Below are 25,747 nucleotides of genomic sequence, written 5' to 3'. Positions count from 1 at the left end.
AGAAATACAAGACCTAGAAATACAGAACATAGAATGCCCACCCAAATCACACCCTAACCAAACCAAAATAGAGACATAAAAAGCTCTCTACGGTCAGGGCGTGACACACGGAGGATCCGCTCTCTCACTCCAATCCCCTTTCCTGTCCCTTCCAAAATCCACCAAATCAATCGAAAGTGGCAGTGGCGGTCCAATGGTATCCAATATCCACTATCCACCATTCAACATTTCTGTCATTCACCTGTAATGGTGCCGCAGTCCTTGGGCTGCTTGTCTGCAGCTGTGGATCCAGGGGGAGGGGCAGAAGGAGGGCTGGTCTTGGCTGAGCGTCGGTGTCGGACCACCCTGTGCTGCAGCCCGGAAAAGGAGTCGGAAGAACTGCTGACCGGCTGGATGAAGAGACTATCCTCTCCTGTATAGACCAGTCCAGTCTGAAGAGAGACCGAGAGAGAGAGAGAGAGAGAGAGAGAGCAAAAGAACCACAGAGCAGCCGTTAACATTCATACTCCCCTCATGTTTTTAGGCTAGATCAGCTTTTAACATATCTCTTGGTTTTCTCTCACGAGATCCCAGATAGTTGTTTGCATCATGCCACCTCCCCTTGCCCCCCGACCAGAGCTGCCTCAAGCCCCACCTCTATACCCACAACCTCAACCCCAACCAAAACACAGCCCCTGGCCAACACCATGCAGGGCCTTATAAGAACAAATACCTTATAGTCTAACCCAAAGCCTCCACTGATGTAGTCCGGTGAAACTTAAATAAACTGCAACGTTTAAACACGGCCGGCCCGCTCATTAGGCAGGACTAGTCGGCCGCTTATGGCGGCAGATTGACGAGGGCGGCCTTTTCTGAACTAAACTGACCAACACGCACCTCCAACAACACATAAAACCTCACATACAGTGCATTCGGAAAGTATTCAGACCCCTTGATTTCTTCCCACATTTTGTTACGTTACAGCCTAATTCTAAAATGTATTAAATGGTTTTTCCCCCTCATCAATCTACACACAATACCCCATAATGACAAAGCAAAAACTGTTTTTTATACATTTTTGCAAATGTATAAATAAAAAAAACTGAAATATCACATTTACATAAGTATTCAGACCCTTTACTCAGTACTTTGTTAAATCCCCTTTGGCAGCGATTACAGCCTCGAGTCTTCTTTGGTATGACGCTACAAGCTTTGCACACCTGTATTTGAGGAGTTTCTCCCATTCTTCTCTGCAGATCCTCTCAAGCTCTGTCACGTTGGATGGGGAGCGTCATTGCCCAGCTTTTCAGGTCTTTCCAGAGATGTTCGATTAGGTTCAAGTCCGGGCTCTGGCTGGGCCACTCAAGAAGATTCAGAGACTTGTCCGGAAGCCACTCCCGCATTGTCTTGGCTATGTGCTTAGGATCGTTGTCCTGTTGGAAGGTGAACCTTCACCCCTGTCTGAGGTCCTGAGCGGTCTGGAGCAGGTTTTCATCAAGGATCTCTCTGTACTTTGCTCCGTTCATCTTTCCCTTGATCCTGACTAGTCTCACAGTCCCTGCTGCTGAAAAACATTGCCAGGTTTCCTCCAGACGTGATGTTTGGCATTCAGGCCAAAGAGTTCAATCTTGGTTTCATCAGACCAGAGAATCTTGTTTGTCATGGTCTGATAGTCCTTTAGGCGCCTTTTGGCAAACTCCAAGCGGGCTGTCATGTGCCTTTTACTGAGGAGTGGCTTCCATCTGGCCACTCAACCATAAAGGCCTGATTGGTGGAGTGCTGCAGAGATGTTTGTCATTCTGGAAGGTTCTCCCATCTCCACAGAGGAACTCTGGAGCTCTGTCAGAGTGACCACCTCCACCTCCTTGGTCACCTCCCTGACCAAGGTCCTTCTCCCCCGATTGCTCAGCTTGGCCGGGTGGGCCAGCTCTAGGAAGAGTCTTGGTGGTTCCAAACTTCTTCCATTTAAGAATGATGGAGGCCACTGTGTTCTTGGGGACCTTCGATGCTGCAGAAATGTTTTGGTTCTATTCTCCAGATCTGTGCCTCGACACAATCCTGTCTCAGATTTCTTTGGACAATTCCTTCGACCTCATAGCTTTGTTTCTACTCTGACATACGCTGTCAACTGTGGGACCTTATATAGACAGGTGTCTGCCTTTCCAAATCTTGTCCAATCAATTGAATTTACCACAGGTGGACTCTAATCAAGTTGTAGAAACATCTCCAGGATGATCAATGGAAATAGGATGCACCTGAGTCTCATAGCAAAGGGTCTGAATACTTATGTAAATAAGGTATTTCTGTTTTTTATTTTTAATACATTTGCAAAATCTCTAAAAAAAAACGTTTTTTTCTTTGTCATTATTGGGTATTGTGTGTAGATTGATGAGGGTATTTTTTTTAAATTTAGTTTAATCAATTTTAGAATAAGGCTGAAATGTAACAACATGTAGAAAGAGTCAAGGGGTCTGAATACTTTCCGAATGCACTGTAATTCTGCCCAAAAACAATGACAATTTCTCTCAACCAGTGGCAAATGGGCTTTTTAGTTGAGCACTGATGCCGCCCTGTGATAAACAATGCCCACTTTGTCAAAGGCAGGGGCGCAAAATATTTATCTTGTCCATTCCCAGCGCGCCTCTCCAGGGTGCTGTTGGAGAGACACATCTCTGCGGCGCTCTACCAACGTTCCGTCATAAAAATCATCTAACATAAATCACGTAGCAGATATAGGATATGGTAGAAAGAATATGTGGCCTTTTCTGTAGCCTACAGGCTGGAGATAAAATGGATGACAATGTAATGAGACGGACACTTTTTACATCATGCAGGTTTCTCCGATCAAATAGCCTAACCTAAATGGCACCCAATCAAATAAAAAATGCTCTGTCATGTTAACAAACAAAATACCGTGAGAACAGGACAGGTCAAACTAAAATGGACATTATGGACAATCAGAGCTGTTCTACAGAAGTTTCACCCTGTTGGCAAGATCAGTGGTTTAAAGTTTATATCACAGCAAAAAAAAAAAAACTTCTACATTTGTTGCTGTGTAAACATCACTGCAAAAAGGCTCACGATAACTCCTGATAAAGTTGGGTAGCTGATATTCAGAGCTTAAATCACCAAATGGATTAGTCACAGGATTCCATTGCTGCGTCATGCTAGGCTACACACCAGTAAGCAGGAGCCGAGGTCTTTTGGTCCAGACCCTATGTCTTTTTTTGGTGTTTTACAAACGGTAGGCTTACCACATAGACAGGCATTCATAACATTTCATTTTGGAAAATACGTATTTTTCCGTCTAGGGTGGCAGAATGGCAAGAACCAGCCCTGTGCATAACAGCTCCTTGTGTAGGGTGCATTGCCAAATGTGCCAAATAGCAAGTAAGGGCATTCCCAGAGAACAGACTGAGAGAAGAAGAGTCAGGGCAAACTCTCCAGTTTACATCTCAGCACACACCTCCTCAGGGCTAGGGAGAGGAAGCATGAAGGAGAGGGGGAGAGAGAGGGGGAGAGAAGAGAGAGAGAAAGGGGGGGAGAAGAGAGAGAGTTGAAGAGAGAGAAGGAAGCAGAGAGGAGTGCTGAGAGAAATAAGGAGGAAGAGAGAGAGAGGGAGAGAGAGAGAGCTAGAGAGAGAGAGAGAGAGAGAGAGAGAGAGAGAGAGAGAGAGAGAGAGAGAGAGAGAGAGAGAGAGAGAGAGAGAGAGAGAGAGAAAGACAGAGGACCATAAACCTCACTCTTCCGTTCTCTCAGACAGGTACAGACAGACACAAACTCCCTACAACATGAATCATTGTGGGAAAAGTAGAAGTGGTCCGCTTTAAGGTTTTGTAAGGCTTTACTAAGGATCCATCGTTGTATTGTAAAGGTGCGCCTGGCAGGGCTAGTAAAATGAGTTGACATGGCATTAACAAGCAATCCAGAGCCACACACAGTGTCTTAAAGGTATTCCAAAAGCCCAGCGGCAGCAATTACAGAACCTATGAGCCGTTTCCATGACAACTAGCTTTGGAGGGATAACGTTGTATTTTCTCCGTCAGAATAAGCTGAATGTAAAAAAAGAAAAAGAAATCCCGATGATTAATTGTCTATTCAGCATTCACGGTTATGTATACAGTGAAGTAGAGAGGGGAAAAGAGAGAGAAAGAGAGAGGGAGAAAGAAAGCGAGAGAAAGAAAGACAGACTTAGCCCTAAACAGGCATGTGGCTGTTCACTTGGCCACATTCACAACACGACACAATGTGAAAGCAGAGCCTGCATGTGGCCAGCCACAGAGCTTCCAGTGTGAGGCAGGGTTAAGTGAATAACGGCTGGTATTTCAGGGTAAAATAGAACACCGTGCTAAGTGTGTTACAACATACTGTAGCCACAGCAAGCTAATACAGCAGAGACATCCACCGGGCACTAGCTCCAAGCTAAGCCTCAGGGTAAACAATGCTGCTACAGCACAGCAAAGACATCCACCGGGCACTAGCTCCAAGCTAAGCCTCAGGGTAAACAATGCTGCTACAGCTCAGCAGAGCCATCCACCGGGCACTAGCTCCAAGCTAAGCCTCAGGGTAAACAATGCTGCTACAGCACAGCAGAGACATCCACCGGGCACTAGCTCCAAGCTAAGCCTCAGGGTAAACAATGCTGCTGCAGGAAGGCAGAGACATCCACCGGGCACTAGCTCCAAGCTAAGCCTCAGGGTAAACAATGCTGCTACAGCACAGCAGAGACATCCACCGGGCACCAGCTCCAAGCTAAGCCTCAGGGTAAACAATGCTGCTACAGCACAGCAGAGACATCCACCGGGCACTAGCTCCAAGCTAAGCCTCAGGGTAAATAATGCTGCTACAGCACAGCAGAGACATCCACCGGGCACTAGCTCCAAGCTAAGCCTCAGGGTAAACAATGCTGCTGCAGCTCAGCAGAAAACCTTTTCATATTTCCCCTCACTTAAAGGGTGGTACATCAATCGTGTTTTTTCACACCACATGGCCTGACCAGCAAAATATCTAGAGCCAATTATTGTGTATGAAGTTGTTGCCTGGTGATGGTAGTTGTAATGCTGCTGTTGGCTCCCGGATGCTGATGTACTGTCTCTTGTACTGTATGGGGTCCTATAAACAGACAGACTGACAGACACACACTTCCAAGCCTACATGGTAGAGGGATACTGTCACATGAGATGACGCTGGAGAGACGAAGCAGGTACGGTTAAACAGTTAATAAAGACCGGACATAAAACGAGACAGGAACAGCGTCAGCAAACTAGTAAAACAAAGAGAGAAAACAATCAATGCTGCAGTGGGGAACAGAGCTGGGAACTGACACATATAGGAGAGGTAATAACAGGTGATGGGTAAGTCCAGGTGAGTCCAGCAGCAGGGAACAGAGCTGGGAACTGACACATATAGGGGAGGTAATAACAGGTGATGGGTGAGTCCAGGTGAGTCCAGCAGCAGGGAACAGAGCTGGGAACTGACACATATAGGAGAGATAATAACAGGTGATGGGTGAGTCCAGGTGAGTCCAGCAGCAGGGAACAGAGCTGGGAACTGACACATATAGGAGAGGTAATAACAGGTGATGGGTTAGTCCAGGTGAGTCCAGGTGAGTCCAGCAGCAGGGAACAGAGCTGGGAACTGACACATATAGGGGAGGTAATAACAGGTGATGGGTGAGTCCAGGTGAGTCCAGCAGCAGGGAACAGAGCTGGGAACTGACACATATAGGGGAGGTAATAACAGGTGATGGGTGAGTCCAGGTGAGTCCAGCAGCAGGGAACAGAGCTGGGGAACTGACACATATAGGGGAGGTAATAACAGGTGATGGGTGAGTCCAGGTGAGTCCAGCAGCAGGGAACAGAGCTGGGAACTGACACATATAGGAGAGGTAATAACAGGTGATGGGTGAGTCCAGGTGAGTCCAGGTGAGTCCAGCAGCAGGGAACAGAGCTGGGAACTGACACATATAGGGGAGGTAATAACAGGTGATGGGTGAGTCCAGGTGAGTCCAGCAGCAGGGAACAGAGCTGGGGAACTGACACATATAGGGGAGGTAATAACAGGTGATGGGTGAGTCCAGGTGAGTCCAGCAGCAGGGAACAGAGATGGGAACTGACACATATAGGGGAGGTAATAACAGGTGATGGGTGAGTCCAGGTGAGTCCAGCAGCAGGGAACAGAGATGGGAACTGACACATATAGGGGAGGTAATAACAGGTGATGGGTGAGTCCAGGTGAGTCCAGCAGTGGGGAACAGAGCTGGGAACTGACACATATAGGGGAGGTTATAACAGGTGATGGGTGAGTCCAGGTGAGTCCAGCAGCAGGGAACAGAGCTGGGAACTGACACATATAGGAGAGGTAATAACAGGTGATGGGTGAGTCCAGGTGAGTCCAGCAGTGGGGAACAGAGCTGGGAACTGACACATATAGGAGAGGTAATAACAGGTGATGGGTGAGTCCAGGTGAGTCCAGCAGCAGGGAACAGAGCTGGGAACTGACACATATAGGAGAGGTAATAACAGGTGATGGGTGAGTCCAGGTGAGTCCAATATCGCTGATGTGCGTGACGAGGGAAGGCAGGTGTGCATAATGGATGATAGGAGTGTGTGATACAGGGCAGCCTGGTGCCCTCAAGCTGGGGGGGGGGGGGGGGGGGGGGAGCAGACGTGACAGATACTTCCAGTGACCTGGCCACAGACAGAGAGTGCTATCCAGGGAAGACAACTATTAGGGCCCAGTTTGTCCTGTGTCATCCCCCCTCAACTAGCCTACTGACACTAACACAGAGAGACCACGTGGACACACACACACACACACACACACACACACACACACACACACACACACACACACACACACACACACACACACACACACACACACACACACACACACACACACACACACACACACACACGCACACACGCACACACAGAGAAAGTGACACAGACATGCACAGACATACACGCACATGCATATTCACACACACAGACACACACAGACGTGTATGGACACACACACACACACACACACACACACACACACACACACACACACACACACACACACACACGGGTGGGACTGGTTTCTCCAATAGGCACAATGTGAGGGTCTTAGTCTTAAACAGCCCACTGTACAAAACTAGGGTTTTCACATTTGCACACATTGTGTGTGTGTGTGTGTGTGTGTGTGTGTGTGTGTGTGTGTGTGTGTGTGTGTGTGTGTGTGTGTGTGTGTGTGTGTGTGTGTGTGCGTGCATGCGTGTGTTTGTGCGTACGTGCTGGCACACACGTGCATGTATGTGCACACACACACACGCCACTTAAGTCAGCCTTCGTCCTTATATCCGGCTGTAGGTGTCAGCTATCCTGATCCACTTCTATCCCTCCACAAATGGATATAACATTTAAACAATCGTGAGCTCATTTTCCAGATAATAATATCCCACACAGGCCTGGGAGAGAGAACAACCTGCCAGGCCCACTGAGCTTAGAATACATGAAATGCCAAGAAAAAGATCATGCAATTTGTCCAATTCTTTTGACTTTAACTCATATGGTCATGTTGGTTTGGATCCATCCGATCGGACTCTACTGTCAATGACATAAGATGCTGTGTGTAGATCAGGGTAGTTATTATGGTGTGTGTAGTTCAGGGTAATTATTATGATGTGTGTAGTACAGGGTAGTTATTATGGTGTGTGTAGATCAGGGTAGTTATTATGGTGTGTGTAGTTCAGGGTAATTATTATGGTGTGTGTAGTACAGGGTAGTTATTATGGTGTGTGTAGATCAGGGTAGTTATTATGGTGTGTGTAGTTCAGGGTAGTTATTATGCTGTGTGTAGATCAGGGTAGTTATTATGGTGTGTGTAGATCAGGGTAGTTATTATGCTGTGTGTAGATCAGGGTAGTTATTATGGTGTGTGTAGATCAGGGTAGTTATTATGGTGTGTGTAGATCAGGGTAGTTATTATGGTGTGTGTAGATCAGGGTAGTTATTATGGTGTGTGTAGTACAGGGTAGTTATTATGGTGTGTGTGTAGATCAGGGTAGTTATTATGGTGTGTGTAGATCAGGGTAGTTATTATGGTGTGTGTGTGTAGTACAGGGTAGTTATTATGGTGTGTGTAGATCAGGGTAGTTATTATGGTGTGTGTGTGTAGTACAGGGTAGTTATTATGGTGTGTGTGTGTAGTACAGGGTAGTTATTATGGTGTGTGTAGATCAGGGTAGTTATTATGGTGTGTGTAGTACAGGGTAGTTATTATGGTGTGTGTAGATCAGGGTAGTTATTATGGTGTGTGTAGTACAGGGTAGTTATTATGGTGTGTGTGTGTAGTACAGGGTAGTTATTATGGTGTGTGTGTAGATCAGGGTAGTTATTATGGTGTGTGTAGTACAGGGTAATAATTATGGTGTGTGTAGATCAGGGTAGTTATTATGGTGTGTGTAGTACAGGGTAGTTATTATGGTGTGTGTAGTTCAGGGTAGTTATTATGGTGTGTGTAGTTCAGGGTAGTTATTATGGTGTGTGTAGTACAGGGTAGTTATTATGGTGTGTGTAGTACAGGGTAGTTATTATGGTGTGTGTAGATCAGGGTAGTTATTATGGTGTGTGTAGTACAGGGTAGTTATTATGGTGTGTGTAGTTCAGGGTAGTTATTATGGTGTGTGTAGTTCAGGGTAGTTATTATGGTGTGTGTAGTACAGGGTAGTTATTATGGTGTGTGTAGTACAGGGTAGTTATTATGGTGTGTGTAGATCAGTGTAGTTATTATGGTGTGTGTAGATCAGACTAGTTATTACGGTGTGTGTAGATCAGTGTAGTTATTATGGTGTGTGTAGTTCAGGGTACTTATTATGGTGTGTGTGTAGATCAGGGTAGTTATTATGGTGTGTGTAGTACAGGATAGTTATTATGGTGTGTGTAGTTCAGGGTAGTTATTATGGTGTGTGTAGTTCAGGGAAGTTATTATGGTCTGTGTGTAGATCAGGGTAGTCATTATGGTGTGTGTAGTTCAGGGTACTTATTATGGTGTGTGTGTAGATCAGGGTAGTTATTATGGTGTGTGTAGTTCAGGGTAGTTATTATGGTGTGTGTAGTTCAGGGTACTTATTATGGTGTGTGTGTAGATCAGTGTAGTAATTATGGTGTGTGTAGTTCAGGGTACTTATTATGGTGTGTGTGTAGATCAGGGTAGTTATTATGGTGTGTGTAGTACAGGATAGTTATTATAGTGTGTGTAGTTCAGGGTAGTTATTATGGTGTGTGTAGTACAGGATAGTTATTATGGTGTGTGTAGTTCAGGGTAGTTATTATGGTGTGTGTAGTTCAGGGTAGTTATTATGGTGTGTGTAGATCAGGGTAGTTATTATGGTGTGTGTAGTACAGGGTAGTTATTATGATGTGTGTGTAGATCAGGGTAGTTATTATGGTGTGTGTAGTTCAGGGTAGTTATTATGGTGTGTGTAGTTCAGGGTAGTTATTATGGTGTGTGTAGTACAGGGTAGTTATTAAGGAGGGTGTAGTTCAGGGTAGTTATTATGGTGTGTGTAGATCAGGGTAGTTATTATGGTGTATGTAGTACAGGGTAGTTATTATGGTGTGTGTGTGTAGTACAGGGTAATTATTATGGTGTGTGTGTAGTTCAGGGTAGTTATTATGGTGTGTGTGTAGATCAGGGTAGTTATTATGGTGTGTGTAGTTCAGGGTAGTTATTATGGTGTGTGTAGTTCAGGGTAGTTATTATGGTGTGTGTAGTTCAGGGTAGTTATTATGGTGTGTGTAGATCAGGGTAGTTATTATGGTGTGTGTAGTTCAGGGTAGTTATTATGGTGTGTGTAGTTCAGGGTAGTTATTATGGTGTGTGTAGAACAGGGTAGTTATTATGGTGTGTGTAGTACAGGGTAGATATTATGGTGTGTGTAGTTCAGGGTAGTTATTATGGTGTGTGTAGATCAGGGTAGTTATTATGGTGTATGTAGTACAGGGTAGTTATTATGGTGTGTGTGTAGTACAGGGTAATTATTATGGTGTGTGTGTAGTTCAGGGTAGTTATTATGGTGTGTGTGTAGATCAGGGTAGTTATTATGGTGTGTGTAGTTCAGGGTAGTTATTATGGTGTGTGTAGTTCAGGGTAGTTATTATAGTGTGTGTAGTTCAGGGTAGTTACTATGGTGTGTGTAGTTCAGGGTAGTTATTATAGTGTGTGTAGTTCAGGGTAGTTGTTATGGTGTGTGTAGATCAGGGTAGTTATTATGGTGTGTGTGTGTAGTACAGGGTAGTTATTATAGTGTGTATAGTTCAGGGTAGTTATTATGGTGTGTGTAGTACAGGGTAGTTATTATAGTGTGTGTAGTTCAGGGTAGTTATTATGGTGTGTGTGTAGTTCAGGGTAGTTATTATAGTGTGTGTAGATCAGGGTAGTTATTATGGTGTGTGTGTAGATCAGGGTAGTTATTATAGTGTGTGTAGTTCAGGGTAGTTATTATGGTGTGTGTGTAGTTCAGGGTAGTTATTATGGTGTGTGTGTAGATCAGGGTAGTTATTATGGTGTGTGTAGTACAGGGTAATAATTATGGTGTGTGTAGATCAGGGTAGTTATTATGGTGTGTGTAGTACAGGGTAGTTATTATGGTGTGTGTAGTTCAGGGTAGTTATTATGGTGTGTGTAGTTCAGGGTAGTTATTATGGTGTGTGTAGTACAGGGTAGTTATTATGGTGTGTGTAGTACAGGGTAGTTACTATGGTGTGTGTAGATCAGGGTAGTTATTATGGTGTGTGTAGTACAGGGTAGTTATTATGGTGTGTGTAGTTCAGGGTAGTTATTATGGTGTGTGTAGTTCAGGGTAGTTATTATGGTGTGTGTAGTACAGGGTAGTTATTATGGTGTGTGTAGTTCAGGGTAGTTATTATGGTGTGTGTAGTTCAGGGTAGTTATTATGGTGTGTGTAGATCAGGGTAGTTATTATAGTGTGTGTAGTTCAGGGTACTTATTATGGTGTGTGTGTAGATCAGGGTAGTTATTATGGTGTGTGTAGTACAGGATAGTTATTATGGTGTGTGTAGTTCAGGGTAGTTATTATGGTGTGTGTAGTTCAGGGTAGTTATTATGGTGTGTGTGTAGATCAGGGTAGTCATTATGGTGTGTGTAGTTCAGGGTACTTATTATGGTGTGTGTGTAGATCAGGGTAGTTATTATGGTGTGTGTAGTTCAGGGTAGTTATTATGGTGTGTGTAGTTCAGGGTAGTTATTATGGTGTGTGTAGTTCAGGGTAGTTATTATGGTGTGTGTAGATCAGGGTAGTTATTATGGTGTGTGTAGTACAGGGTAGTTATTATGGTGTGTGTGTAGATCAGGGTAGTTATTATGGTGTGTGTAGTTCAGGGTAGTTATTATGGTGTGTGTAGTTCAGGGTAGTTATTATGGTGTGTGTAGTACAGGGTAGTTATTATGGTGTGTGTAGTACAGGGTAGTTATTAAGGAGGGTGTAGTTCAGGGTAGTTATTATGGTGTGTGTAGATCAGGGTAGTTATTATGGTGTATGTAGTACAGGGTAGTTATTATGGTGTGTGTGTGTAGTACAGGGTAATTATTATGGTGTGTGTGTAGTTCAGGGTAGTTATTATGGTGTGTGTGTAGATCAGGGTAGTTATTATGGTGTGTGTAGTTCAGGGTAGTTATTATGGTGTGTGTAGTTCAGGGTACTTATTATGGTGTGTGTGTAGATCAGGGTAGTTATTATGGTGTGTGTAGTACAGGATAGTTATTATGGTGTGTGTAGTTCAGGGTAGTTATTATGGTGTGTGTAGTTCAGGGTAGTTATTATGGTGTGTGTGTAGATCAGGGTAGTCATTATGGTGTGTGTAGTTCAGGGTACTTATTATGGTGTGTGTGTAGATCAGGGTAGTTATTATGGTGTGTGTAGTTCAGGGTAGTTATTATGGTGTGTGTAGTTCAGGGTAGTTATTATGGTGTGTGTAGTTCAGGGTAGTTATTATGGTGTGTGTAGATCAGGGTAGTTATTATGGTGTGTGTAGTACAGGGTAGTTATTATGGTGTGTGTGTAGATCAGGGTAGTTATTATGGTGTGTGTAGTTCAGGGTAGTTATTATGGTGTGTGTAGTTCAGGGTAGTTATTATGGTGTGTGTAGTACAGGGTAGTTATTATGGTGTGTGTAGTACAGGGTAGTTATTAAGGAGGGTGTAGTTCAGGGTAGTTATTATGGTGTGTTTAGATCAGGGTAGTTATTATGGTGTATGTAGTACAGGGTAGTTATTATGGTGTGTGTGTGTAGTACAGGGTAATTATTATGGTGTGTGTGTAGTTCAGGGTAGTTATTATGGTGTGTGTGTAGATCAGGGTAGTTATTATGGTGTGTGTAGTTCAGGGTAGTTATTATGGTGTGTGTAGTTCAGGGTAGTTATTATGGTGTGTGTAGTTCAGGGTAGTTATTATGGTGTGTGTAGATCAGGGTAGTTATTATGGTGTGTGTAGTTCAGGGTAGTTATTATGGTGTGTGTAGTTCAGGGTAGTTATTATGGTGTGTGTAGAACAGGGTAGTTATTATGGTGTGTGTAGTACAGGGTAGATATTATGGTGTGTGTAGTTCAGGGTAGTTATTATGGTGTGTGTAGATCAGGGTAGTTATTATGGTGTATGTAGTACAGGGTAGTTATTATGGTGTGTGTGTGTAGTACAGGGTAATTATTATGGTGTGTGTGTAGTTCAGGGTAGTTATTATGGTGTGTGTGTAGATCAGGGTAGTTATTATGGTGTGTGTAGTTCAGGGTAGTTATTATGGTGTGTGTAGTTCAGGGTAGTTATTATAGTGTGTGTAGTTCAGGGTAGTTATTATAGTGTGTGTAGTTCAGGGTAGTTGTTATGGTGTGTGTAGATCAGGGTAGTTATTATGGTGTGTGTGTGTAGTACAGGGTAGTTATTATAGTGTGTGTAGTTCAGGGTAGTTATTATGGTGTGTGTAGTACAGGGTAGTTATTATAGTGTGTGTAGTTCAGGGTAGTTATTATGGTGTGTGTAGTTCAGGGTAGTTGTTATGGTGTGTGTAGATCAGGGTAGTTATTATGGTGTGTGTGTGTAGTACAGGGTAGTTATTATAGTGTGTGTAGTTCAGGGTAGTTATTATGGTGTGTGTAGTACAGGGTAGTTATTATAGTGTGTGTAGTTCAGGGTAGTTATTATGGTGTGTGTGTAGTTCAGGGTAGTTATTATAGTGTGTGTAGATCAGGGTAGTTATTATGGTGTGTGTGTAGATCAGGGTAGTTATTATAGTGTGTGTAGTTCAGGGTAGTTATTATGGTGTGTGTGTAGTTCAGGGTAGTTATTATGGTGTGTGTGTAGATCAGGGTAGTTATTATGGTGTGTGTGTAGATCAGGGTAGTTATTATAGTGTGTGTAGTTCAGGGTAGTTATTATAGTGTGTGTAGTTCAGGGTAGTTATTATAGTGTGTGTAGATCAGGGTAGTTATTATGGTGTGTGTAGTTCAGGGTAGTTCTTATGGTGTGTGTGTAGTACAGGGTAGTTATTATGGTGTGTGTAGTTCAGGGTAGTTATTATGGTGTGTGTAATACAGGATAGTTATTATAGTGTGTGTAGTTCAGGGTAGTTATTATGGTGTGTGTAGTACAGGATAGTTATTATGGTGTGTGTAGTTCAGGGTAGTTATTATGGTGTGTGTAGTTCAGGGTAGTTATTATGGTGTGTGTAGATCAGGGTAGTTATTATGGTGTGTGTAGTACAGGGTAGTTATTATGGTGTGTGTGTAGATCAGGGTAGTTATTATGGTGTGTGTAGTTCAGGGTACTTATTATGGTGTGTGTGTAGATCAGGGTAGTTATTATGGTGTGTGTAGTTCAGGGTAGTTATTATGGTGTGTGTGTAGTACAGGGTAGTTATTATGGTGTGTGTAGTTCAGGGTAGTTATTATGGTGTGTGTAGATCAGGGTAGTTATTATGTTGTATGTAGTACAGGGTAGTTATTATGGTGTGTGTGTAGTACAGGGTAATTATTATGGTGTGTGTGTAGTTCAGGGTAGTTATTATGGTGTGTGTGTGTAGATCAGGGTAGTTATTATGGTGTGTGTAGTTCAGGGTAGTTATTATGGTGTGTGTAGTTCAGGGTAGTTATTATGGTGTGTGTAGTTCAGGGTAGTTATTATGGTGTGTGTAGATCAGGGTAGTTATTATGGTGTGTGTAGTTCAGGGTAGTTATTATGGTGTGTGTAATACAGGGTAGTTATTATGGTGTGTGTAGTACAGGGTAGTTTTTATGGTGTGTGTAGTTCAGGGTAGTTATTATGGTGTGTGTAGATCAGGGTAGTTATTATGGTGTATGTAGTACAGGGTAGTTATTATGGTGTGTGTGTAGTACAGGGTAATTATTATGGTGTGTGTGTAGTTCAGTGTAGTTATTATGGTGTGTGTGTAGATCAGGGTAGTTATTATGGTGTGTGTAGTTCAGGGTAGTTATTATGGTGTGTGTAGTTCAGGGTAGTTATTATAGTGTGTGTAGTTCAGGGTAGTTATTATGGTGTGTGTAGATCAGGGTAGTTATTATGGTGTGTGTGTGTAGTACAGGGTAGTTATTATGGTGTGTGTAGTTCAGACTAGTTATTATGGTGTGTGTAGTTCAGGGTAGTTATTATGGTGTGTGTAGATCAGGGTAGTTATTATGGTGTGTGTGTGTAGTACAGGGTAGTTATTATGGTGTGTGTAGATCAGGGTAATTATTATGGTGTGTGTAGTTCAGACTAGTTATTATGGTGTGTGTAGTTCAGGGTAGTTATTATGGTGTGTGTGTAGTACAGGATAGTTATTATAGTGTGTGTAGATCAGGGTAGTTATTATGGTGTGTGTAGTTCAGGGTATTTATTATGGTGTGTGTAGTACAGGGTAGTTATTATGGTGTGTGTAGTACAGGGTAGTTATTATGGTGTGTGTAGTTCAGGGTAGTTATTATGGTGTGTGTGTAGATCAGGGTAGTTATTATAGTGTGTGTAGTTCAGGGTAGTTATTATAGTGTGTGTAGATCAGGGTAGTTATTATGGTGTGTGTAGTACAGGGTAGTTATTATGGTGTGTGTAGTACAGGGTAGTGTTATGAATGAATGTGTGTGTGTGTGTGTGTGTGTGTGTGTGTGTGTGTGTGTGTGTGTGTGTGTGTGTGTGTGTGTGTGTGTGTGTGTGTGTGTGTGTGTGTCTGGGTGTGTGTGTGTGTGTGTGTGTGTGTGTGTGTGTGTGTGTGTGTGTGTGTGTGTGTGTGTGTGTGTGTGTGTGTGTGTGTGTGTGTGTGTGTAACAATAGAAAGCTACAGTATGAATTCCTGAACACTTAAAACTTCCGTGAAAACAATACCAGGTGAAGGAGAAGTAGTTTACCAGACCGCTGCAGGTGTTGAGGGAGGCAAAAGAGTCGGTGTGGTTGATAATCCATCCCGAGTAGAAGCAGAGCTGGTCTCTGGACAGGTGCGACCATTTAGGGGGGTCTCTTTCGCCTCCCCTCTCCTCGACCACAAACCCCTCAGACAGAAAAGCGGCATCCCTTTTCAGGTGTAAGTACAGGTCTTTTCCAAAAGCAGGTAAAGAGAAAAATAAGGTGTCCTCCACCGAGTTTAGTCCACCCCGGGAATCGACAGAGCGCTGGCCGCGCCGACGCGCGCTGCGCCTGGATGAGTCATGCAACAGGTGAGCCTCCTCTCCAGAGAGCTCCACGGGGACCACCATGTCCACTGCGTCCGTGTCATAACAGGAGTGATCTATGGGAAAGGAGAAGGGAATAACTTATTAAACATTGAGTGTAACTTTCTGTGTCAACGTCTGTTTGAAAACAATATGCTATTGTTTTCATATTGCCAAGTTGCCTTGAGCTGACTGTGGTGTGATGTAGGCTAGTTATTCAATGACATAGCAGCCTATTTCACAACAAATGGGGAGAATTGTACTCTATATTGGTCATTAAATAAGGTATATTTGGGGTCATCGAACTTATTCAAGTCACGTATTCAACTCATCTCGCATTGTGCGTAATTCGTTGTGAGAGGGGCGCTGGAAAACCGCAGAGAAAACGCAGCCAAAGCTGCAGCAAAGTTACTCTTGCAGAGCAGCACAGGACATTTTGAGAGAGAGAGATAGAGGGAGATAAAAAGAAGAGAGAGAGCGAGAGAGAGATTCCCCAAGCAAATAAAGCCCATTTAAATTGAATTGAGAGAGAGAGAGAGCGAGAACCGACAACCGCTACAGGCTCCCTGGCAAAACAATGATTCAAAGTTACAAAGTATCTACAACGCAGGTGTTACGTTGTACTTACCAGTCATCGCCTTCACTCCGAAACAGAAGAGGAATATAGACAGGAAAAGCTGCGGGGCATGGCTGTCATACATGATACAGACTAGCTGAGTGACTGCAGAGGGTGTACGCGCCTGCAATGCGAACCAGGACTGCGGGGAACTTCCACAAAGTTAGTGAAGTTAATCGGAACTCCAGGCAAAGTAGATTTGAAGCGCTAGACACGCCTGTCGCACTTCGGCACTGCCTCTGCGACCACCGGATTGGTTAGGGTAGTTTAACCAAAATATCTCTAACGTTTGATTGGACAGAAACAACGTCAATCATCAGGGGGCTGTAACTTAACACGTGGTTTTAGTGTAGAGGGGAAAATATTTGGGAATGTTATATTTAGGAAAGTTTTCTTTCATGGGTTGTGCAGTGCAGTTGCAATATAACCCACTGTTATTTGATATATGCTTGTTATGAACTTGTGGGACAAAGTCCACATTAAATGTGTAGGGCCTGTAATAGCCTATCGACAGTATTTTCAGTCCAAGTGTTAGGAATCAATAGGCAACTTAACGAAAGCTGTGAATGAATTCATGCAGTGCAATTGTAGCCTGTTCAGCCTGCATTTGCTAGACTGATTGAGATGACTGTAGGTCTAGCTGGCTACATGTCTGTTCACAGGCCAAGAAACATGTTGCTTCAATTCAAGCTCTTGGATAAAACTAAATGCACAAGAAGAAAAGCTGCAGAAAAAACTGTACAAATCACATAAAGGGTTTTAGCTGGGCTAGCTAATGGACTGTTAAAGTCTTTCATCAGCTCCTAATTGCAAATGGGAAGAAAATGTGTTTCAATTAGTGAGGGAGATATTACACATCAGTGGTTGGCCTCTGGCAATGTGTCCCAGTTTGATAAGTCAGGATGAAATTCCCAGCCGTCCTGAGTGTGCTTACATTGTCTAGTGTACCACGACAAGGGCCCCTGTGTGCCTGTCTTCCTGTCTGCCTCCCTGTCTGTCTGCCTGTATGCCTGCCGATCTGCCTGTCTGTCTGCCTGTCTGTGTGCCTGCCTGCCTGTGGGCGTGTCTGTATGCCTCTGCCTGTCTGCCTGTCTGTCTCCCTGTCTGTCTGCCTGTATGTCTGTCTGTCTGCCTGTCTGTGTGCCTGCCTGCCTGCCTGCCTGCCTGCCTGCCTGCCTGCCTGCCTCTGTCTGTCTGTCTGTCTGTCTGTCTGTCTGTCTGTCTGTCTGTCTGTCTGTCTGTGTGCCTCTCTGCCCATCTGTCTGTCTGTCCGTCTGTCTGCCTGTCTGTGTGTGTGTCTGTGTGCCTCTCTGCCCGTCTGTCTGCCTGTCTGTCCGTCTCTTTGTCTGTGTGCGCACACTGCTCTTTTCATCAACAACCAAGCGGTCTTCTAGATGATATAGCCTACAGAGATAAAGGGTGTGGAGAGGGCAATCAGTTTGCCTCTGTCTCCAGCAGGCAGCACAGCCTCTGCATCAGCCACGGTCGAACACTGCCACCAGATATGGATGCAGTCATTTACAATAGGCCAACCCGGTCTATCCTAACCCAGCCCAGAGCCAGCCCCACACACAAAAATACTATTCTGTCTATCCAACTACACTGGCAGTCATCTGATTGCCTTTACTGCTTCATTGGTTAAGGGGTGTGCTTCAGAGCATCAATCACAAACAAATAGACCCATTGGAAGACACTTTAACAGATCAGCACTGACCGGACAAAAGCTGATTGGTGGCACTACTGCCGACTCACGTTCCTGTTCATTCCAGTAGAAAAGGGGCTGAAGTAACTGAATTATGTGAAAGAAGCATGTGTGTGCGTGCGTGTGCGTGTGCGTGTGCGTGTGTGTGTGTGTGTGCGTGCGTGCGTGTGTGTGTGTGTGCGTGCGTGCTACACCAGGGCTACATCCCAAATGGCACCATCTTCCCTGTATGGTGCCAGACTTTTGGACCGAAGTTGTTAAGGCTGTCAATGTCGTTCTCCTCCTCAAACGAGGAGGAGCATGGATAGGACCAAGATGCGGAGAGGTAAGTGTTCATGATTTAATGAAACAACAAGAAAACACTTAAACCTACAAAATAACAAACGTGACTAACCTTAAACAGTCCTGTGTGGTCCAAACACTGACACAGGAAACAAACACCCACAAAAGCCTACTGCCTATGGCTACCTTAAATCTGGCTCCCAATCAGAGACAAATGAATGACAGCTGTCTCTGATTGAGACCCAATCTAGGCAGCCATAGACATAACTAGACAACCTAACAAACACTATCCCATACACATACAACACCCATGGACTAACCAAACACACACAACATACAATGCCCACCCCAACTCACGCCCTGACCAACTAAACATAATCAAAATAACATAAAAATAGGTCAGGAACGTTACAGAACCCCCCCCTCAAGGTGCGAACGCCGGGCGCACCAGCACAAAGTCCAGGGGAGGGTCTGGGTGGGCAGTTGACCACGGTGGTGGCTCAGGCTGAGGGCGAGGTCCCCACCCCACCATAATCAATCCCCGCTTCTTTATCCCCCTCCCAATGACCACCCTCCCACTAACACCACCTAAATGAGCGACCAGCACCGGGACAAGGGGCAGCACCGGGACAAGGGGCAGCACCGGGACAAGGGGCAGCACCGGGACAAGGGGCAGCACCGGGACAAGGGGCAGCACCGGGACAAGGGGCAGCACCGGGACAAGGGGCAGCACCGGGACAAGGGGCAGCACCGGGACAAGGGGCAGCACCGGGACAAGGGGCACCGGGACAAGGGGCAGCACCGGGACAAGGGGCGGCGGGTCCTGGCTGAGGGACTCCGGCAGGTCCTGGCTGAGGGACTCCGGCAGGTCCTGGCTGAGGGACTCCGGCAGGTCCTGGCTGAGGGACTCCGGCAGGTCCTGGCTGAGGGACTCCGGCAGGTCCTGGCTGAGGGACTCCGGCAGGTCCTGGCTGAGGGACTCCGGCAGGTCCTGGCTGAGGGACTCCGGCAGGTCCTGGCTGAGGGACTCCGGCAGGTCCTGGCTGAGGGACTCCGGCAGGTCCGGGCTGAGGGACTCCGGCAGGTCCGGGCTGAGTGGCAGCTCCGGACTGTAGGGCAGCTCCGGACTGTAGGGCAGCTCCGGACTGTAGGGCAGCTCCGGACTGTAGGGCAGCTCCGGACTGTAGGGCAGCTCCGGACTGTAGGGCAGCTCCGGACTGTCGGGCGTCTCTGGCAGCTCCTGACTGGCGGGCGTCTCTGGCAGCTCCTGACTGGCGGGCGTCTCTGGCAGCTCCTGACTGGCGGGCGTCTCTGGCAGCTCCTGACTGGCGGGCGTCTCTGGCAGCTCCTGACTGGCGGGCGTCTCTGGCAGCTCCTGACTGGCGGGCGTCTCTGGCAGCTCCTGACTGGCGGGCGTCTCTGGCAGCTCCTGACTGGCGGGCGTCTCTGGCAGCTCCTGACTGACGGACGGCTCTAGCGGCTCCTGACTGACGGACGGCTCTACTGGCTCGTGGCAGACGGGCGGCTCTAATGGCTCGTGGCAGACGGATGACTCAGATGGCGCTGGGCAGACAGATGGCTCAGACGGCGCTGGGCAGACAGATGGCTCAGACGGCGCTGGGCAGACAGATGGCTCAGACGGCGCTGGGCAGACAGATGGCTCAGACGGCGCTGGGCAGACAGATGGCTCAGACGGCGCTGGGCAGACAGATGGCTCAGACGGCGCTGGGCAGACAGATGGCTCAGACGGAGCTGGGCAGACAGATGGCTCAGACGGAGCTGGGCAGACGGGCCGTTCAGGCACCGCTGGGCAGACGGCAGACTCTGGCCGGCTGAGACGCACTATAGGCCTGGTGCGTGGTACCGGAACTGGAGGTACCGGGCTGAGGGCACGCACCTCAGGGCGAGTGCGGGGAACAGGAACAGGGCACACTGGACTCTCGTGGCGCACTCTAGGCCTGGTGCGTGGTACCGGAACTGGAGGTACCGGGCTGAGGGCACGCACCTCAGGGCGAGTGCGGGGAGAAGGAACAGTGCGTCCAGGGCTCTGGAGACGCACAGGAGGCTTGGTGCGTGGTGCCGGAACTGGAGGCACTGGGCAGGAGACACGCACCATAGGGAGAGTACGTGGAGGAGGAACAGGGCTCTGGAGATGCACTGGAAGCCTGGTGCGTGGTGTAGGCACTGGTGGTACTGAGCTGGGGTGGGAAGGTGGCGCCGGATATACCGGACCGTGAAGGAGGACACGTGCTCTTGAGCACCGAGCCTCCCCAACCCTACCAGGTTGAATGGTCCCCTTAGCCCTGCCAGTGCGGCGAGGTGGAATAGCCCGCACTGGGCTATGCAGGCGAACCGGGGACACCACCTGTAAGGCTGGTGCCATGTACGCCGGCCCGAGGAGACGTACTGGAGGCCAGATACGTTGGGCCGGCTTCATGGCATCCGGCTCGATGCCCAACCTAGCCCTCCCAGTGCGGCAAGGTGGAATAGCCCGCACTGGGCTAAGCACGCATACTGGGGACACCGTGCGCTTTACCGCATAACACGGTGTCTGACCAGTACGACGCCCTCTCACTCCACGGCAAGCCCGGGGAGTTGGCTCAGGTATCCAACCCGGCTTCGCCACACTCCCCTTTAGTCCCCCCCCAAGAAATTTTTGGGTGAGCCTCTCGGGCTTCCGTGCTAGCCGCGTACCCTCAAACCTTCGGTTCCTCTCTCCGGTTGCCTCTGCTCTCCTCGCTGCCTCCAGCTGTTCCCATGGGAGGCGATCCTTTCCAGCCAGGATCTCCTCCCATGTGTAGCAACCCTTGCCGTTCAAGACGTCTTCCCATGTCCATTCCTCTGTCTGTCTCTGCTGCTGTCGCTGCCCTTCTCCACTCCGCTTGGTCCTCTTGTGGTGGGTGTTTCTGTTAAGGCTGTCAATGTCGTTCTCCTCCTCAAACGAGGAGGAGCATGGATAGGACCAAGATGCGGAGAGGTAAGTGTTCATGATTTAATGAAACAACAAGAAAACACTTAAACCTACAAAATAACAAACGTGACTAACCTTAAACAGTCCTGTGTGGTCCAAACACTGACACAGGAAACAAACACCCACAAAAGCCTACTGCCTATGGCTACCTTAAATCTGGCTCCCAATCAGAGACAAATGAATGACAGCTGTCTCTGATTGAGACCCAATCTAGGCAGCCATAGACATAACTAGACAACCTAACAAACACTATCCCATACACATACAACACCCATGGACTAACCAAACACACACAACATACAATGCCCACCCCAACTCACGCCCTGACCAACTAAACATAATCAAAATAACATAAAAATAGGTCAGGAACGTTACAGAAGTAGTACACTATAAGTGGCAATAGGGTTCCATTTGGGACGTGGCCCTGGTCCAATCTAATTCCAGTGGTATCCTTGGTTCAATCTAATTCCAGTGGTAGCCGTGGTTCAATCTAATTCCAGTGGTAGCTGTGGTTCAACCTAATTCCAGTGGTAGCCCTGGTTCAATCTAATTCCAGTGGTAGCTGTGGTTCAATCTAATTCCAGTGGTAGCCCTGGTTCAATCTAATTCCAGTGGTAGCCCTGGTTCAATCTAATTCCAGGGGTAGCCCTGGTTCAATCTAATTCCAGGGGTAGCTGTGGTTCAATCTAATTCCAGTGGTAGCCCTGGTTCAATCTAATTCCAGTGGTAGCCCTGGTTCAATCTAATTCCAGTGGTAGCTGTGGTTCAATCTAATTCCAGGGGTAGCTGTGGTTCAATCTAATTCCAGTGGTAGCCCTGGTTCAATCTAATTCCAGTGGTAGCCGTGGTTCAATCTAATTCCAGTGGTAGCCCTGGTTCAATCTAATTCCAGTGGTAGCTGTGGTTCAATCTAATTCCAGGGGTAGCCCTGGTTCAATCTAATTCCAGTGGTAGCTGTGGTTCAATCTAATTCCAGTGGTAGCCTTGGTTCAATCTAATTCCAGTGGTAGCCGTGGTTCAATCTAATTCCAGGGGTAGCCCTGGTTAAATCTAATTCCAGTGGTAGCTGTGGTTCAATCTAATTCCAGGGGTAGCCCTGGTTCAATCTAATTCCAGTGGTAGCCGTGGTTCAATCTAATTCCAGGGGTAGCCCTGGTTCAATCTAATTCCAGTGGTAGCTGTGGTTCAATCTAATTCCAGTGGTAGCCCTGGTTCAATCTAATTCCAGGGGTAGCTGTGGTTCAATCTAATTCCAGTGGTAGCCCTGGTTCAATCTATTTTCCAGTGGTAGCTGTGGTTCAATCTAATTCCAGTGGTAGCCCTGGTTCAATCTAATTCCAGTGGTAGCCTTGGTTCAATCTAATTCCAGTGGTAGCCCTGGTTCAATCTAATTCCAGTGGTAGCCTTGGTTCAATCTAATTCCAGTGGTAGCCCTGGTTCAATCTAATTCCAGTGGTAGCTGTGGTTCAATCTAATTCCAGGGGTAGCCCTGGTTCAATCTAATTCCAGGGGTAGCCGTGGTTCAATCTAATTCTAGTGGTAGCCCTGGTTCAATCTAATTCCAGTGGTAGCTGTGGTTCAATCTAATTCCAGGGGTAGCCCTGGTTCAATCTAATTCCAGGGGTAGCCGTGGTTCAATATAATTCCAGGGGTAGCCGTGGTTCAATACAATTCCAGGGGTAGCCCTGGTTCAATCTAATTCCAGGGGTAGCTGTGGTTCAATCTAATTCCAGTGGTAGCCTTGGTTCAATCTAATTCCAGTGGTAGCTGTGGTTCAATATAATTCCAGGGGTAGCTCTGGTTCAATCTAATTCCAGGGGTAGCCCTGGTTCAATCTAATTCCAGGGGTAGCCCTGGTTCAATCTAATTCCAGTGGTAGCCGTGGTTCAATATAATTCCAGGGGTAGCCCTGGTTCAATCTAATTCCAGTGGTAGCTGTGGTTCAATCTAATTCCAGTGGTAGCTGTGGTTCAATCTAATTTCAGGGGTAGCCCTGGTTCAATCTAATTCCAGTGGTAGCCCTGGTTCAATCTAATTCCAGTGGTAGCCGTGGTTCAATCTAATTCCAGTGGTAGCCCTGGTTCAATCTAATTCCAGTGGTAGCCCTGGTTCAATCTAATTCCAGTGGTAGCCCTGGTTCAATCTAATTCCAGTGGTAGCCCTGGTTCAATCTAATTCCAGTGGTAGCTGTGGTTCAATCTAATTCCAGGGGTAGCCTTGGTTCAATCTAATTCCAGTGGTAGCCGTGGTTCAATCTAATTCCAGTGGTAGCCTTGGTTCAATCTAATTCCAGTGGTAGCTGTGGTTCAATCTAATTCCAGGGGTAGCCCTGGTTCAATCTAATTCCAGGGGTAGCCTTTCTCATAACTCTCTGTCTTCCATCAATAGTCCATACATCATCCAGATCACAGGAGTCTGCTGGGGGAGGACGACTCATAATAATGCCCGGAATGGAGCGAATGGAATGGCATCAGGCACATGGAAACCATGTAATTGATACCATTCCACCAATTCCGCTCCTGCCATTACCACGAGCCGGTCCTTCCCAATTGAGGTGTAACACCAACCTCCTGTGATCCACATCCATATCAACACAGAGATTGTTTTATCATACCTCTGTTTTCCTATCCTGGTCCTATCTGTTTGTACTGCCTTGCCAACTCGTTCATTGTGACACCTAACAGACAGACTATAGGATCTGGCAGGGCAGCAAAGATCTAGGACAAGGCTATACTATTTTCCTCCGAGAGTGACTGAATATCTTTTGTCATTGCAGTTTGGTTTGATTTCATGGACCATGGTTAGACTGTGGGGTAGTGAGTCTGGCGACAGTACATTTCTTCTTTTGTCCGAGTGGCTTGAGACCTGACAGACAAGCCCCAAAGTATCAGGACTGAAGGAAGCTAAGCTGTCTTTTCTAAGGAAGGAACAGGTCCTAGACTAATCCTCTATGGAGCCTGTCGTCTGTATTGACCCTCTGTGTGTGTATGGGTGTGAGTAACTCTCTGGAATGAGTCTCTAGAGTGAGTCTGTCTCAATAGACTCCGGCTTGTGTGTGTTTGCGTGCTTGTGTGTGGATTAATCCCAATTCCAGGGCTTTGATTTCTAACGTTCTAAAGCTAGGGGAACCTCCAAGGACCTCTGCTTTCTCTCCAGGACAAGCAGTCAGCCACTATGACGGTTGACCCTAAACACTGATCTGAAGTCCGTCAAACATTTTCCTTATAATGGTAAACGATAAGATTCAGGGAGGGTAAGCTGATCCCATATCTGTGCCAACCAGTAAAACAGAGCTGTCCCAGCTATAGCAGACCTATAGCAGACCCAGGGATCATCAGCTAGATCCAGCCGCAGGCAGATTTTTTTTCTTGAGCAGATGGTCAGGGGGCCGTAATGTAATTACAAATAAATTGTAGACTGCAGATTGACCGCAAGAAGCCGAAACAGATACATTTGACAAAAATGTTGTAATTTCAAACCTTGCTTACATTTGTATACAATCTACTATGCATGGGAATATTTACAAACAGATTTTCTAAATTAAAATCACTTGGAGATGATTTCCAGGTGTTTTTACAGTCTTTATGTACAACAATAAAACAAGTTTGCTCAGAAAACTCGGGGCCAAGTAAAATCACCCATGGGCCAAATTCTGCCCGCGAGCCACCAGTTATGGAACCCTGCAGTGTCGAGTGACTGGGAAGTGATTTTCATCACTGATAGATGAGGGCAATGAGATCAATTTGACGCTTTCAAATGACTCCACATCAATCAAATCAAAATTATTGGTCACATATAGATATTTAGCAGATGTTATTGCCGGTGTAGCGAAATGCTTATGCGATCACACATACACACACATACATACACACACAATCTGTGCACCTCACTTTGACATTATAATCCCCAAGCCATAGGGCCCTGAACAATGACTTGTTATGTCACAGCAGGCAGTAAGTAGTGCTTCCCAAATGACACCCTATTCCCTATAAAGTGCAATATAAAGTGCACTTCTATTGACCAGAACCCGATGCCATTTGGGACAAAGCCTTTTTCTCAGTCTTTTATCCAACATTTTCTTGCTGAATTCAGGGGTGTGTTCATTAGTGCACGTGACTGAAAAAAATTGAAATGAACAACTCAAATGTCTTATTGGACAAACCCGGTAAGTCCCTCCCTGTTTCAGTTAGTTTTCTTCTGTTTGATTGAACACGACCCAGGTAAACAGTCTCCACCTCTGACAGACTGCAGACAGCTTTCTATTCTCTCCATCTCATCCAGGTTTGTGACTCACCATAGTTATACCTGGCTCGTATCAACAATCCTTTCAGCGATGTCCGTCTCTCTTGCCCACCAATGGAAAATGTGTAATTCAAAACTGTTAAAGAATCTCTCCACCTTGTAAATAAGTGTGAACAAGCTTGGCTTGAACCAATGACCATACAGTTCCATTCAGAAGAAGCACACTAACTCCTACGCCAAAAAGGTCCTGCAC

The 25,747-nt window shown here is 46.2% G+C and overlaps 1 protein-coding gene across 1 annotated transcript in view; it reads right to left on the bottom strand.

Moving 5' to 3' along the window:
• Window positions 1-16,439, bottom strand: part of LOC129854549 (A disintegrin and metalloproteinase with thrombospondin motifs 17-like) — a 62,783-nt gene extending 46,344 nt beyond the window's left edge. The window contains exons 1-3 of the mRNA XM_055921743.1: window positions 16,310-16,439; window positions 15,382-15,758; window positions 242-431 (exon numbers count right to left, since the gene is read on the bottom strand). Of these exons, the coding sequence (XP_055777718.1) occupies window positions 242-431; window positions 15,382-15,758; window positions 16,310-16,382 (640 nt within the window). The 5' untranslated portion in view covers window positions 16,383-16,439. The remainder of the gene's footprint in view (window positions 1-241; window positions 432-15,381; window positions 15,759-16,309) is intronic.
• Window positions 16,440-25,747: the final 9,308 nt, after the last annotated feature.

Source organism: Salvelinus fontinalis, chromosome 4 (genome assembly GCF_029448725.1).
Source record: "Salvelinus fontinalis isolate EN_2023a chromosome 4, ASM2944872v1, whole genome shotgun sequence".
NCBI lineage: Eukaryota > Metazoa > Chordata > Actinopteri > Salmoniformes > Salmonidae > Salvelinus > Salvelinus fontinalis.
This window is presented reverse-complemented; position numbering and strand designations above follow the sequence as displayed.